At 38.4% G+C, this 16,909-nt stretch overlaps 1 protein-coding gene across 1 annotated transcript in view; it reads left to right on the top strand.

The window, feature by feature from the left end:
* LOC139739674 (uncharacterized) overlaps positions 1-16,360 on the top strand; it is a 35,621-nt gene extending 19,261 nt beyond the window's left edge. Inside the window, exons 10-20 of the mRNA XM_071650285.1 lie at positions 470-618; positions 1,542-1,725; positions 2,619-2,773; positions 3,927-4,053; positions 5,930-6,142; positions 7,267-7,448; positions 8,276-8,394; positions 9,298-9,475; positions 10,105-10,231; positions 13,485-13,601; positions 14,619-16,360. Coding sequence (XP_071506386.1) covers positions 470-618; positions 1,542-1,725; positions 2,619-2,773; positions 3,927-4,053; positions 5,930-6,142; positions 7,267-7,448; positions 8,276-8,394; positions 9,298-9,475; positions 10,105-10,231; positions 13,485-13,601; positions 14,619-15,038 — 1,971 coding nt within the window. The 3' untranslated portion in view covers positions 15,039-16,360. The remainder of the gene's footprint in view (positions 1-469; positions 619-1,541; positions 1,726-2,618; positions 2,774-3,926; positions 4,054-5,929; positions 6,143-7,266; positions 7,449-8,275; positions 8,395-9,297; positions 9,476-10,104; positions 10,232-13,484; positions 13,602-14,618) is intronic.
* Positions 16,361-16,909: the final 549 nt, after the last annotated feature.

The following is a 16,909-nucleotide window of genomic DNA, read 5'->3' on the forward strand; positions in this document are numbered from 1 at the left end:
ATGATGATAGTAATAGTCATAATGATAATACATAGGACCAGGGACTCATTTCTTAAAAGATGTTTGCCATGAAGGGAGGTTACAATACTTGTTACCATGGCATGGCAACATCCAGGTAACAACGAGTCAGCCTTAAGCATTTATTTTATACTAGTCCTGTGGCATCTGCAACTACCGCATCTGACAAACATCCCTGTGAAACGGGCCTTAGTTTTGGCTCTGCCAAGGAGGCCAGCAGCTTTGAGTTTTGAAACTTTCTCTGTATTTTAGTCTCAAATAAATGGCAATAAGAAAGTCAGGATGACACAGTTTTATGCTTTAACATGTCTAATTTCCCCTATTGTGATGTTATCTGATGTATTGCTTCCTCTAGAATTGAAAAGAAATTGACTTTGTAATTGTAGCTTTTGTATATATGCTACACCTTACTTGATATCTAAATGTTGTCTCTCTGATATCAATACACCAGGTGGACTCTGCATACTCAGGTCGCTCCCCGATGCAGGTTGCTGCTCATCAGGGCCATTTGGAGGCTGTGAAGGTGTTGATGCAGTATAAGCCTTCTCTTGACTACAGAGATAGTGACGGTGATACTGCCCTGCTCTATGCAGCCTACGGGTAAGGTCTTCTCAATCCTGCTTATCAAACTGTGACTCGAATACTCTAAAACCAGATTATTCGTGGCATTAGATTTTCGCAAATTGGAGCCATCTGCCTTTTTAACAGCGTGACATTCTTACGTATTGCCACTGGCATTTAATATGTTGTAGACAGGAATTTTCTCGTGCATTTCAATTTCGCGAATCTCGGTTCCTCACGGAATTTTTCAAAAATTTCTGGTTTTACTGTATGATGTATTCCTTGTCTGAGAAGATGCACTTATACGTAATTTTACTCTAAAAGTACTAGGAGGAAGGGGGCAGATAAGTGCACGTAATTATCAGCATTGATATTTTTCTGTGATCATAAATGTGCCAATATTAGGAAGAGATGTGTACCTGAATGATAGCTCCATCGATATGACTTGTTTAGTGGATGTGGCTTACAACAATTGTCTAATAAATGTGAGACTACAGTAGAAGAGCATGCCATTGTTCTTTTTATAAGTGAACTGAAGAATTTGACAAAAAAGTTTACTCGATTCTTGTCAATTTGGGATATTTTCAGTCAAACCTGGAAATAAGAAAAATGGTTGAAAATAAGGGATATTTTCAGTCATAATGTCAAGAATGTTACCTGTTCATGCATTAAGTAAAGTATCAATGGCAATGTTCTATTTTGCTGTATCTGATGAAGGACTTTCTGTACCATGTTCAGAAGTGGTGCTTAACTAGTTATGCAATCAAACTCATCATATGCAAACCTTGCCTCCACAGTATGTAGGTCATTGTGCAAGTAGCATGTGAAGGGTTAACCTGTCAATCACATTGGTTCTCCTAGGTTGGTAGTCCCATTCTTAATAAGCATATACTTCTAGGAAACTGTCAAATCTGAAAGAGTGCACAAAATTGTGAAAAGTCTTTTTTTCCCCTTTTCGCCAGGAATAACATGGAAATCATGAAATACATGATTGACCACTGTAAAGAGGCAGGCGTCACAGACCACCAAACTTTTATCGACGTGCGCCAAAAACAGCAACGCACCTGCCTTCATGTTTCTGCACGCCGTGGCAACCTAGATTGTGTGCAACTCCTCCTAGACAGAGGATGCAGTTGCAATTTGCAGGTGAGAAGTTGATTTGCTTCCACCATTCAAGGGACAGTATAGTATGCATCTTGTTATCTGAAAGTGATGAATGAAAGTGGGCAAAATGTAAGAAAATGCACAGAAATGTCGCAAAGTTTCCTTTGATCTTGCAATCATTGTACGGTAGAAATATGGGAAAAGTGCTGCATGCATTTCTGGTATCAACTGAAGTTGGAAGTGCAGGGAAATATGCTTCTCATTTGACATTGAGCTTGTGGATCAGGTTAAAGGTAATATTTACCTTTTGCAGATGAAACAAAAATGCAGCTTATTGCAGCTAAAATGTGAGTCAGGGATTGAAACAACCAATGTAAAAATTTGAATCAGTATAATCAATGTTAGGTAGTGTTGAACAAAATGTGAACAATAGTTCTAATAAAAATGTTTCTAGACTAAACTGTCTATAGTTATGGTTTATGGAGAACAATAGTGATATCTCCTTATATTTCATGCTTTATTGCAACATTTTTTAATGGATGTTTTGTGATACAACTGCCCTACATATATACATCAAATGTGATATCTCGAACATTTTTTGAATCGCTGCTCCCAATGATAATCTGGACTTTAAAGTTTTTGAGTGATACATGCCAGTTGGGGAAATATTTTTTATCAATATTGTGGATACTCCTGGGAGATTTAGATACCTTTGTATGAAATCTGGTATTACATGGAAATCTGGAAAGATTGAATACATCAATCAGTGTTATTCTGTGTTTATTAATGGTACTTTAACTAATTAACATTTACTCGTTAAAACTGTTAAATACAGTGGTATCCTAATTCAAAGTAAATTTGCAAATTTTGTACAGACACAACATATGTCATAAAACATGACAATTGTGTAAACTCTAAACATGTTTGTTTTCCAGGATAAAGCTGGGGATCTTGCCCTCCATGATGCAATACACAAAGACAAACGAGATGTGGTGAAATACCTGGTGGAGTGGCCTCAATCAGATCTCACCATGTGCAACAAGAAAGGCCTGTCTCCACTCCACTATGCCGCACTGCGGGGAAACAAGTAGTAAGTAACACAAGGAGATTTACCATGTACCGTGTATATATAGAGAGAAACTACACTCTATGTTGCAATTTTATTAAAAATGGCTGTGATTTGGCTCAGTAGGTAGTGCGTCCGCCTCCAGATCCAAAGGATCCGCATTTGATTCCCGAGGCAAAGTGAGCAATGCCGTGGTATGAAGTCATACCATCCCCTCCTTAGTATTAGGCAAAACATTCTGTCTCTCAGTTAGGACATGAAATAGAGGTCCCGTGTGCGAGAGAATTGGAACTCGGGCATGTGAAAGATCCCACTTCATTCATTCATCGCAAAGAGCAGGGTGCATAATGCAGTGAAGTGGTCTGCTTCACATCCAATTGGACTCCATGGAAGACCAGCTAGTGCAGCAGAGTATGAGCTATCCAGCCCTCATCTCAGATGGAAAAATGAATTAAACAAGCAAACAAACAATATTTGAATAGATAAACTTGCATTTAAGTCAGAAGTAGACAAAAAAGCAAGTAGTTTCAAAATTCCCTGTTCTTTTTGACCCATGGATACAAACAGGTGAAATGATGATCTTTGGATCACTTATGGTACATTAATGGTGATTACTAGTAATCTAGATAACTAGTAATCATCATGATTGATGATGATGATGATGCACATGGAATACCTTTGGAATAATGATGGAGTGAAATGAATTTCCCATGACATTGTTTTCCTGGAATGTTTTGTGTTGTGGAAATTTTCAGGAATGATATTGAACTGGTACACAGGTATGAATACACAAATATTTTTTTAGATATAAAATTTCTATCAAATAGAAGTACTCTCATTCATAAGATTCTGAGCTCATATTGGTTCTGTCTAAAAAAAAATGAATAAAATCAACCAAAACTAAATATTGTTGCTGTTGTGTGTAATCTCTCTGTGAAGCCAGATTCAGTGCAGATCAATTGATTTAAAATCACCCCATCTTCCCCCTATCTCCCTATCCCTCTCTCTTTCTATCTATCTATATCTATCTATCTATCTATTTATCAATTTTTGTCAATCTATCTATGTGCTTTGTGTCCAACATGCTACTATACATTTGCACATCCATTGTCTGTCTCTACACATGTTATTTATTGTTTGCTTTAAATGTATGTTTGTTTGTTTGTTATTTTTGTAGTGCCACAACTTGTCTGGTCACACATGAACCATCCTTGATCAACATGCTGAGTGGATATGATGGTCAGACTGCCCTCCACATTGCTGTCAGCAACAACTTTGAGGACGTGGTTGGAGAACTCATCAAAGTTAGTGTGACCTCATGTCAACCCCATGATCAGTGTGATTAACTTGCTTACCAGTGGATTTGTTAGGGTGGTGGAATAATTTTTCAGGAATGTATATTCCTGGGAGGGGGAGAGGAGGTGATAAGATAACTGGAAAGGAAACTTGCACTATTTACAGCACCTTGTAAAGTAAATTTCACATGTATCCCTTTGTGTGTCCAGACATTGGGCTTAACCTGCCAAGCTTTTCTACAAGCATTCAGCAATCTATCCAAACTTGACCTAGTCCTTGATTAGCAAGCCAAACTTAGGTGTAGCAATGTGCCTCAGTCAAACAAGAAGACCATGATGACACTTATGAGATTAGAGGGATTAAGTAATCTCTATTTATTTCAATAGTTGCCAGATATCTGCATCAGTTTTCAAAGAAAGCACTTCAACATGCATGCCAATCATTTTACAGATCACAGAAGGTTAGATGTAACTGTATAAATTTATTTTGACAATTAGCTTCTCAAAAAGGTACAAAATGAGGGCATCTTGTTGCAATCATCTTTATGGATCAAAGACCATTCTTCAAATACATTAATTCTTGCATTGGGCTGCTTTTATTACAATTGATGAGCAAATTACCCTACATCGACATAAATAAGCACTGAGTATTCAGTGTTGTAGTAATGACCATGGAAAAAAAAAAAAGATCATTAGCATGCACTGTACATGCCATGGTTGGATCTGAACCAATGATCTCTTGATTACAAGACAGGCATTGTATCCACTTGATTGCTGAGCTCCTGCCCGAAAGCCAGTGCTGGTTCTAATCCGTATAGCATGCAGTAGGTATAGTGAGGTGCCCGCACCTCGTCAGGGGCCCAAATACCGTCACCCCGCTTAAAATTGTTTTAAGCGCACTAAACAAAAATTTATGCCCGGGATTGTGTTCTATAAGCTTGAAACTTGGCGGGGCTACCACAACCAAGCAAATTGTGGTGAAAACCGAACGGTTTTTCGCGAAAATCTGAAATTTTAATCGGAATATGTGTTATAAGTATCACCACTGTCCCCGCACACATCTTGTACGTATATGTCTATGGGAGCATCACAGTCACCCGCACACGTCTTTTACGTGCTTTGTTTATGGGAGCGCGGGTGACGAGTTGCGGGCCCCTTCCGTAGCGCGCAACTTTTTCACATCGTACGCGTTTGACGACGATAGCTGCAAATTTTCGATATTGATCAGTGAACTTGTGATTCCATTGGAATTTTCAGCATTTTTCCTGTATGTGAGTCAGATTTCAAAGAATTTCGGTGGCGAAATGTGATTCAAATATGCGCAAACATTAACTATGACGAGGTGCAGGTCACCCAAGTATACTGCTTATTTTGTTGCATTGACTTGTTTTTAATTGCAGCCAATTGACTAACTACCCTATATCAACATAACTAATAAAACCATCGTTAGGGCAATGTTGCGTAATGGATAATACTTCCGACTCCCAATCGGAGGACCCACGTTCGATCCCTGCCCAGAGCTTACGTCCATGGACAAGATGTTTTTACCCACAACATCCTTCTCGACCCAGGTGTATAAATGGGTACCTGACAATGCTGGGGTGATAATAATTGCTGGGTCCTCTGGTAGAGCAGTGGCAACACTTAAGAGGCTACCCTGGATAAAATAAGAGATAGAATGTAATTGTCATTATTGTTATTACTGTTATTATTATTATTATTATTATTATTATTATTATTATTATTATTATTATTATTATTATTATTATTATTATTATTATTATTATTATTATTATTGTCATTATTATTATTGTTGTTGTCGTTGTTGTTGTTTTCGTTGTTGTCGTCGTCATTATCAACATCACTCTTTGTGATTCCCTGACAGGGCAAGTGTGATTTGGAGGTGACCAACTACCAGGGTAACACACCACTCCTCCAAGCCCTCTCAGGGGGGCACATCAGGATTGTCATCCAGCTGGTGGAAGCGGGTGCAAGACTGTCGGCGGTCAACCAGGACGGAGAGACGTGCCTCCATCTTGCGGCTGTGAGGTCAAGACATTTCCATTCTCCGGAGGGGGAGAGCAGCATTCTTCGTCTGGTACTTTTTTTCTAAATTCCAGAAGCTGATTTTTCTTTCATTTGATTTAAAGGACAAGTTTACCTTCATGTTTGTGTGGATTGGGATGATGCAACAATATGAGTAGAACACATCAGTGAAAGTTTGAGGAAAATCAGACAATCTGTTCTAAAGTTATGAATATTCAAAGTTTCTGTGCAGTCACTGCTGGATGAGAAGGTTACTACAGTTGATGATGTCACATGCATGGAACGATATCAGGAAAATATAAAGTCAATTCCACGAAATTTCATTTTTTGAAAAAAGTACACATTCCCTCAACTTGTAACTGATATTTGTCAAGGGTAGTAGTACTCCTCCTGCCTTCTGAAAGACACAAGTCATGTGCTCTTTTATAATTCGAGAAAAGTGAAAATATGCTGAATTTTCTTTGTATTTTCTTCATATCGTTCTACACATATGACATCATTAGCTGTAGTAGTCTTCACATCCAGCAATCGCAGAGCTGAAACTTCAAAAATTCATAACTTTTGAAAGGATTGTGTGATTTTACTCAAACTTTTAGGTGTTCTACTAATATTGCTGCATTCTCTCAATGCACATGTTATGAAGAAGAACTTCTCCTTTGCATGCTGAATATTTTTGTGGTAGATATTACAATATCATTGATTGTTCAGAGTTTTCTGTGAGTATTTTTCCAGCACCATAGACCCATGTTACATGCTTTTCAATGATGCTTCAATCTCCCCCTTTTTTTACATTGTTATTATTATTGTTATTTATTCTTTCTTTTTTTTTTGGGGGGGGGGGGAGGGGTCAAACTGGCATTCTTAAAATGCACTAGGCTTTTAAATGTCATGGTTTGAGGACATATATCAGATAATGTTATTTCAACTCAGCCTGTGTGTCATTATGCCAAGAGCATCATCCTCCGTCAAAATGGATGTTCAGGGATTCATATATTCATATATTGATAATGGTTACAAGTAGATTTCTTAGTCATTCTGTAGTGACCTTGTATGATAGGGCTACTTTAAATGACTAATGAATCTGTAAAGAAATTTGGTAGGCACAGCAATTTCCTACGACTAGCATGATATCTTCAGCATGCCTGAAGTCATTTTTTTTTTCAATCGTTGTGACAGCTTTCCAAGGAAATCGATAAGTCCCTCCTTGACAAACCGGGGGCAAACCTGCTCTTTTACCTGATAAAGAAAGGTGCTAAGATCGCACAGGAGAACGATGCTGGTGACAACCCCCTGCAGTACCTGAGGGATTCGGCGCTCAAGGATGGCCTTTTAAAGTTCTCCCAACGTCGGCAAACAAGGTCAGTGTCCGCATTATGTCACCATGGTGATGGAGAATAATGTCAAGAATATTTAGATGTGTGTATATAATGTGTTGGTTCCAAAGTGTCACATTTTTTCATCTTATGGCAGAAAGCTGTATGTGCCAACATACAGACTTTATACATGCCCTTATGTGAAACTTTGTCAATGGTCTGCCACTGGTGCGGTGAGGTCGTATATCAACCATACAGGTTGTATATAACTTTGAAGGGGAACTTGACTTTCTTGAATTCATTAAGTCAAACGTGTGGCATGATTTCACAATTCATTGATCTTTCATCTGCCGCTTTCAGTCACTTTAATTGTATGTTTAGCTTTTTCTGTGTAAGTGCGGTTTGATTATGTTGAAAGGAGAGTGGTGAATGGGGCTGATTGTTTTGTCAACCAGGGAAGTGATTTAAGTAGTTTAAAATAATGTTGATTATGTTCCAAGATACTGCACCTCTCCAACTCAAGGTCTAGTGAGAAGGCCTTGTAGCCTTCTAGAAGGCTAAAATGTCCAGAAAACTGAAATAAAGATATGTAGATGCAATTGTGTGATATCTACAGTGTTGTAAATGCTACCACCTTTTAGCGCAAATTATAACGTTGGAAGGGACAATGTACTTAATTGTATCTGTTATGTAACAGTGAATACTTTTCAGTATGTTGATCATGGTTGATGACGTGTGAGTGATTATTGGGGGGACGTCACCAAAAGAGAGAAATGCTACTTCAGGTGCTTCAGAGAAGCTAGAGGGACACTCTGCTCTGTGATCAACCTGAGAGCTTGCAGTCATGCAAAAATTTGATCTCTTTGATACAGTTTGGAAGACACAAGCGATTGGGGCGAGCAGCAGCGGGTTTTCAATCTTCCGCAGGAGAAGATTGGTGAGGAAAAACCGGTGTCTCCTGAACCAATGGACGATACTCCAGCACATTTCGGTGAGAGAAATTCTGCATGTTTCTTACTGGAAAGTTTCTCTAGTCAAAAAGATAAAAACAAATACGAAGGTTGAGTGTGACAGACCTTCCAACCATTCTGAATTTGGAGGAAGGAATTTGATTTTTGACCATTCTCAGCTCTTGTTTCAAAAAGATTTACCTATTTTTTTCGATAATTTTGCTATACACTCCAATGAAAATTGCTCTTTCTTTCCTACTTTTGAGCCGAATCATCCCTATTTTTTAGTTAGAAACATTGGAGGTCTAGGCCCCGTCGCTAGAAACTTTGCATTTTAACACAACTCGAAAAATTGAACGCAAGTCCCTCAAATTACACTCTACTTTGCATTTAAACAAAAGCGCATTGCTGAAGTGACTTGTGTTTGATTTCCTACGTAAATATCAAATGTAACTTTGATGAATCAAACGCAACTTTGCATTTGACTTGTAACGGTCAATAAAACTGCCCACATTGTAGCAAAAACCGGCATTGTTACCACCAGTATATTGATATCTTGTTCAGCAAAACTTTATTTAACTGTGTGAAGTAAAAGCAGCAGCTGAGACAATGCAAAAATTCATCTCAAGGTCTGTTTTCAGCAAGTGCGTTGTCTCACATCCATCCCGTTTTGTTCATGGTGGCCAGAAGTGTGATTGCCATAAGCTCCCAGGAACATGGTGTAAACGTAGTATTAATCACGTTCAGTGAAATTTTGCCTAATTTTAAATAGCTATTGTTTTATTTCCATTCATGACAGTATTTGTGCTGAGTGCTTGAAGCGCAAGTATAAAACTCTTCTCTCAAAACTGCCATTAGGATAAAAATGCCGCTAAATCATAAGGGATTGTTTTCCAAGAATAAGGTTCAATGTGTTCAGCATGCCTTTTTTTTTTGTATTTCAGACTTTGAAGGAGTGCATCGAGTGGACTATAATGAACTGGACCTGCACGAGTCTCTTGGGAAAGGTTCATTTGGACAGGTCTATAGAGGGCGCTGGAGGGGAACCCAGGTGGCTATCAAGAAGCTGCCCCTAGAGGGCAGCAGTAGATCCCAGGTGGAAAAAGAGGTTGCCATTCACAAGTAAGTCGATAGATGCAGCCAGATGCCTAATTTAGTACCATGGCTGCATAATATTCACTTGGGGTGGCGGTAATCCAGAGGCCCCAAAGACCCCATATTAGAGAATCTATAGAAACTTCATTTATAAAACCAGAAATGCTCTGAGTAAATATAGTACATACTGTCAAGTTCGTTTACGGCAGATCCAGGGGATGGCCCCCTTTGGGCGGGGACCTAAGTGTGGGCCAGTTTTCCTATTTTGATATTCCATTTGAAGATGTGCGATCAAATTTTCTGCAAATCCGGCAGGTGGTGTTTTTTGCAAGTGTGCTTGAATATATACTAATAGACACTATACCCCCCCCCCCCCCCCCCTGGGCCCTGAAGGCCCCATAAAGTGGCCCCACCAAGTTTGCTATGGTTTTCTGGAGTAACAGTCTCCAAGATTGTGTGAAAGGGGAACTTGCAGTACTCCGGTGAATGCTACACCCACTAGGTCTCTTGTTCAGATTAATATTGGCAATAATGATTGTAATGATAGTATTTGATAAAGTAAGAAAGGTTTACAAACGGTTTTGGCAAAAATTATGCGCTTTCCAGATACCCACATGTGCCATTCACGAGACATGGTGATCTGTTTGCTATTTCAGGCAAGCCACTCATCCAAACATTGTGCAGCTGATGGCTCTAGGCTACAATGAGACAAATGCCTTCCTGGTAATGGCCTTCATTAAAGGTCCAACTCTACACGAAGCCATTTTTTCCAAAACGGGCAAGGTAAGGTGCAGACTCCGTGTGTTACAGGGTTTTTTATGCCTCCACCACGAAGTGTTGGGGGAGGCATTATGTTTTCGGGTCGCCCGTCCTGTCTGTAATCAATTTTGTGGACAGCGTAACTTTAAAAACAAAATCAGAAAAGGTTTGAGGTATCCTAATGAAACTTGGCATGTATATGTATGAGTGGGAAAAGTTGTGCCTATCAGCTTATGGGTGCACATCCTAAAGGTCAAGGTCAAATGCTCAAAATTTCACTATTTCCCCCATAACTATGCAATACCTGGAGATATTTTCTTGAAACTTAGTCTATGCATAAAGTGAACACTGAACACATTTGTGACAAACATGTCATTTTAATATTTTGCCAATTATGTGAAACTGTCGTCACGCATCGTCAAGACTTACTATAGACCTACTGGGAGAACCATGCATCATGGCAGAGGCATACCGATTTCTAGTTGGCTTATAGCTCAGTGAGCTCAGCTGAGTGATGCTGTGTGGTATTATGTAGTTACATTTTTTAAAGAAAAATGCCATCCTGATAAAATGATTGGGGGGCTTTTAATCGGTAGCAGCTAAGGGCAACACTTCTACAATTTCCTCAGAGCTTGAAGCAGGACCCTCTGAAATCCATTCATTTTCTTGACTTTGTGTTATTTTACCTTTTATTATTCAGCCAACAACAGCCCCCAAAAGTGCACTATGAAGTCTTAGTTTATGAAGGGGTTTTTATTTCGGACGTGTGGTATAATATGGTTGTATAAAATCTGCAATTAGAATCTTACTTGAAATACAGGATGGTAAGGAGGTGCTTACCTATTTCTATGCCGGACTCAGTCAAAGCGTGCCAAGTTTGCATATTTTGCTCAAAGGCAGAAACTCGCCAAAACCGATTGATAAATCGCTAAATGCCACTGTACAATGTAAGTTTCACTCAAGATCCCATTCTTCTCACATGTATCTTGCATGGTGTGATAAATGAATATCAAGCAGTGTTCCCTATTGGCTTTTCAAGTAAGTTCTGAGGGTTTCTGTCTCTGTTTTGTATGCAAAAGTCATGCATTGACAATGATGTAGTTATTGGTCATTTGTATGAAAGGTGATCATAGATTTGTCATAAAATTTACATCAAATCAGTGCTTGGAATTTTCTCTACATCTTTGCTCATTGCATGTCCAGCAAAACAAAAATCTATAAAAAGTTACTATGAGAGGAAAAAAAGAATGTTTCACAAAGCATGCTTGCGTTGCAGTCTCAGAATAATGTGGAACACTGGCAGTTTACACCGAAGCGCATAATGAGTGTCCACCTGTTTGTGGACACAAGTTGTATTTTGATATTTAGGTAAGAATATTTTTATGCCTCCGCCACGAAGTGGTGCTGGAGGCATTATGTTTTCGGGTTGTCCGTCCGTCCATACGTCCGTACGTCCGTCCGCTTTCGTTTACGCGATAACTTGAGTAATATTTATTGGAATTTTACCAAACTTGGTCCAAGTATGAAGTATGATGGGGCAATTATTTGATAAGATTTTGGGTGAAATCGGCTAAAGGTCAAGGGTCAAAGGTCAAGGTAAAATCATGAAATTGTATCCGTTTACGCGATAACTCAAGACTGGATGGAGCAAATTTCACCAAACTGTTGGAGGATGATGTATGATGGGACAATTACTTGATTAGTTTTTCAGTGAAATTGGACAGAGGTCAAAGGTCAAAGATCAAGGTCAAATTCTAAAATTTATCTGTTTACGTGATAACTCAAAACTGGATGAAGCAGCTTTCACCAAACTTGGTCCAAGGATGATGTATGATGGGACAATTAGTTGAGTAGATTTTAGTGACATTGGCAAGAGGTCAAAGGTCAAAAGGTCAAGGTCAAATGCTACAAATGTTGCAATTTCCCCCATATCTAAGCAATGCCCGAAGGTATTTTCTTGAAACTTGGTGTGAACATGTACTACTGCGTTAAGATTCTCCAGTGAGAGTTTCATGTCATAAGGTCAAAGGTCAAAAGGGCAAAGTTTAGGTGAAAATGTTGCAATATCACTTTTCTTGCAAATGGTTCAATGTATCTTCGTGGAACTAGGTACACACGCATGTACTGACTGACAGGGATTATCTAGAGAATTTAGGGGTCAGGGGTCAATAGTCAGGGGTCAAAGGTCAAGGTCAACTCCTCAAAATTTTACTATTTCCCTCATATACTAGGATATGCAATGCTTGCATTATTAGTTTCAAAACTTAATACATGCATTACCTAATGGAGATTCTCTGGGAAATTTCCAGCCAAAAGGTCAAAGGCCAGGTTTCAATGCCCCCCCCCCCCCAAAAAAAAAAAAAAAAAAATAAATAAATAAATAAATAATAATAATAATAATAATAATAATAATTATAATAATATTTTTTTAAAAATGAAATAAAAAAATGAAGAAATAAAAAATATATTTTGTACTGTCATTACACTCTTTCTTCATACCTTGGAAATTAATCAATGCATAAACTTATAAAAAGGTCTGTCAGAATTCAAGTAAAAATTCTCAATTCCCCAAATATGTGTGCCTGCACTCTTAGAAGATTATAGCAAACCCAGTTCAAGACATTTCTGACAAACCTGTCATTTCAATATTTTGCCAGTTATGTGAAACTGTCATATGGATCACACATTGTGAAGACATTGTACTATACGCCTATTGAGAGAATCATGCATTATGGCGGAGGCATCAGTCGCCATAGCGACATTTCTAGTTTGTTGTATTTTGATATATGTTCAAGAGAGCAAATGTTTTTAGGTGTGGTACACTCTAAACCATAGTAAAGTATTTTTGTATTGTTTTTTAAGGAAATTGGTGATGTTGCCTTGTCTCTTTTTTCCCCTTCTATGTTCATCTCCCTCTATTTCTTTCCAAAACCCTCCCCTCTCTATCCCTTCATCCATCTCTTTATCTCTCTCTCTCTCTCTCTCTCTCTCTCTCTCTCTTACCCTCTTCATGCACCTTTCTCTCTATATATCTCCATTTATATCTCTCTTTTTTTCCATCCATATCTCCATCTCTCTCTCTTGGCCTGTCTATCAATTTCTCTCTCATTCAATTTATCCATCTTTCTGTCTCTCTTTCCATCTCTCTCTTTAGATCCATCTATATGTCTCTCCATATTTCCATCTTACTCTGTCTGTCTCTCTCTCTGTTTATATCTCTGTCTCTTTCTTATTTTTTTTTATTTGTATCATTATTTCTTCTTCTTTTTTTTTGCAGAAGCTAAAGCTGACAACGACCCAAAAGAACACCATGTCACGTGATATCTTGTCAGCTGTGGCATTCATGCATTCTACCAAGCTGATTCACCTGGATATCAAACCAGGCAACATTTTGGTATGTTTTTATTCTGCTGGAGCATTGCGACTTTCCATCTTTCAAATTTTGATGTCTGTGGATGATGTTTAACCCATTGAAGATGAGTCCCGAGTATATGTGGATTGAGTGAATGCAGCAATATCAGTAGAACACATCAGTGAAAGTTTGAGGAAGATGAGACAATTCATTCAAAAGTTATGAATTTTTAAAGTCTTGGTGCTGTCAGTGCTGGATAAGGAGACTACTACACTTCATGATGTCATAATGGACAATGGTATGAAGAAAATGTAAAGAAAATTCAACATATTGTAACTTTTGTGGCATGATAAAAGAGCACTTGACTTATCTGTTCCAGAAAGCAATTGAATGCAGTTGAAAGCAGTATGCCCATGATTTTTTGTCATCCCTACTACTAAAACACTGATAGATTCAGTGCTTATTTACGTCGATGTTGGGCAATTTGTCAATCATTCAAATTCAGGAAATTCTTCCATTTAGATGTTTTTATGCAAGGGATTGACAAATTGCCCTACATTGACGCAAACAAGCACTGAGTTGATCAATTTATCGCAATAAACACAACTTGACACTAAAATTGTATTTATTTGAAGAGGAAAATCATTAAGATATGAAATCCATGTCAGAGGTGACAAACATGATTGGATGTGTCTGGCATGGAAACTACAATCTATGTCTTGCATCCCCTGAATTTACTATGCATTGCACTCCCTGTCTCTTGTTTATGGGGGGGGGGGGGGGGGGGGATTTGCCAATGTCTTGTCCTCGTTTGGTTGTGTGTTTATTTGTTTGCTTGTTTGCTTGTTTTGTTTTGTTTTGTTTTTGCTTGTTGGCCCTTTTAAAGTATGTGTTTGTTTGGGGTTTGGGTGGGGATCGGATGATGGTGATATTCTTTGCCTACATTATAAAGGGTTTAATATATATGAAAAACAGTTTGTAATTCATGACATTGCTCTCTGTTTTGTCATCCTCTTTACGTCAACACCGGCCTGTGACCATCTCCCAACATCTTTACAGCTGGAGCATCTAACTCTCAAGCCCTACCTATGTGACCTCGGGCTGTCTCACTTGAAACAGCAAGCGGAGATGTCCTCCTCTACCATGATCACCGGTGCTCGTGGTACCTATATGTACATGGCACCAGAACTTGTTTTGGAAGAAGAACGCGGTGGCTCTTTCACAGGTGCCCAGGATGTATGGTCGGTGGCATCCACACTAGTGGAACTCTTTGGGGAAACCCAGATGTACGATGACAAAATGAGACCTGTACACCTCATCAGGAGATTTATGCACGGCAAGTTTGAACCGGAGTCACTTAAGAGTGTGGAGCCAGCCCATCGCAAAATCCTCACGCCTTGTTTTAGTGGAAAATCTAAAGACAGACCCAGTGCTATGGAACTACTTGAACAATTTGAAGAGCTCTGTGAAGATTCATGACGAAGGCAGTAAAGGCTGTTCCTTGTGACTGAATTCCAAATCTGCCATGAAAGGCATCAACTTTTGATATGGTCTGCATTCAGAGGAGGCTTGACAATGCCTGTAAGACGATTTTAACATTCAAAGGACCAACGATACCCTTCACTGATTGTAGCTACTGAAAACCAGTCACACATCTGACATGGCTTACATGTAGTTGCACAGGAAGTTGCGAAAAATATATATTTCTCTCAGTGAAGGTCTATCAAAAGCAAAGATGAGGATTTCGTATCGTAGTAGGAGGAGGAAGCATTCACTCACCATGGATGCCACTTCTGCCAAAGTATGTCATGACTAACATGAAATTGAGGTTAGGGAGCACTTGGGACAAGTGAAGTGACTGCAGAAACCGTTTCCCACAATCTTGATTACAGGAAGGAATTGAGCTTCATCTTTGCATCACTGTCATTTAGACAGGACTCACTTAATGTATTGTGACTGCATTCATGTGTACAGATGTGCTGCATGAGAGTTGGAAGCATCTAAATGAGTGGTGTAAAGTTGTGCAATGAGTTGGTCTTACTTTCTTTTATACAAATAATGAATTTTTGTGAGTGCAATGGACAGAATATTTCATGAGGTGAAAGATGAAATGATCCATTCAAAGAGGTACAGCCAAGTTGAATGGATCAAACATTTCATCTTTCACCGAATGAAATATTCTGTCCATTGCACGAATGAAAATCATTTATTATTTGTTTTATATAATGCCTAAAATAGATCCTTGTCATTTGATGTTTTAATTTAGAAACAGAGAATCTGAAATCGAGAGAGTGCTCACTGAACGCTTAACGCTATAGCGCCCTGTCGCATACATACACTGCAAACGCAAGCGTTTTACATGCGTGGTGTTTTTAGGCTCTCAACGAGCGTGCAATGGAGCAGATTGTATGGATCCAAAATTGCACATATGATGACGTCATGACGTCATAGTGAAATGGGCCGAATGATCAATATCAAACAACCAATCAAATGACAAGGATCTCTTCAGGCATTATATAAACGCTTTTGATGACATTTCCTCGGTACCAGAAAACCTGGAAAGACTGGCTGAAAGAGTGGCGGTTTTGTGAATTTTTTTTTCCTTCTTCTTCTTTTGTTTGAACTTTGAAAGTCATGTGTAAATAGAAAACAAAAGATTTATTTTGTTGAAATTTTGTCAATGTATAATTTCCAGAGACATTTTTTACATGTTTAGATTATGAAGTAATACATGTAATGTATTTTTCATGCTGCCACACTGTCTAGTTCGTATGATGTTGCAGAAATGATTTGTTACCTTTTTTTTTTTTCATGGCTCTTAACTCTTAAAGGACAAGTTCACCTTCATAAACATAAGGATTGAGAGAATGTAGCAATATTAATAGAACACATCATTGAAAGTTTTAGGAAAATCGGACAATCCGTTCAAAAGTTATGAATTTTTGAAGTTTTTGTGCAGTAACCGCTGGATGAGAAGACTACTGCAGTGTGTGAAAAACTTAGATGTCACATGCGTACAACAATATAAGGAAAATATAAAGAGAATTTCACAAAATTTCATCTTATGAAAAAAGTACACATTCCCCCGACTCGTTACCGACAAATGTTATGGGTAATATTATTCCCCCTGCCTTTAGAAAGAGGCAAGTCAAGTGCTCTTTTATTATGCGAAAAAAGTGAAAATATGTTGAATTTTCTTTATATTTTCTTTATACTGTTGTACGCATATGACTCACAAGCTGTAGTAGTCTCCTCATCCAGCGGTTCCAAAACAGAAATTTTAAAAATTCATAACTTTTGCATCGATTGTCCAATTTTCCTCAAACTTTCACTGATGTGTTCTACTAATA

Source organism: Diadema antillarum, unplaced genomic scaffold, assembly GCF_040938485.1.
Source record: "Diadema antillarum isolate AM-2024a unplaced genomic scaffold, OU_Dant_1.0 seq00000810_RagTag, whole genome shotgun sequence".
NCBI lineage: Eukaryota > Metazoa > Echinodermata > Echinoidea > Diadematoida > Diadematidae > Diadema > Diadema antillarum.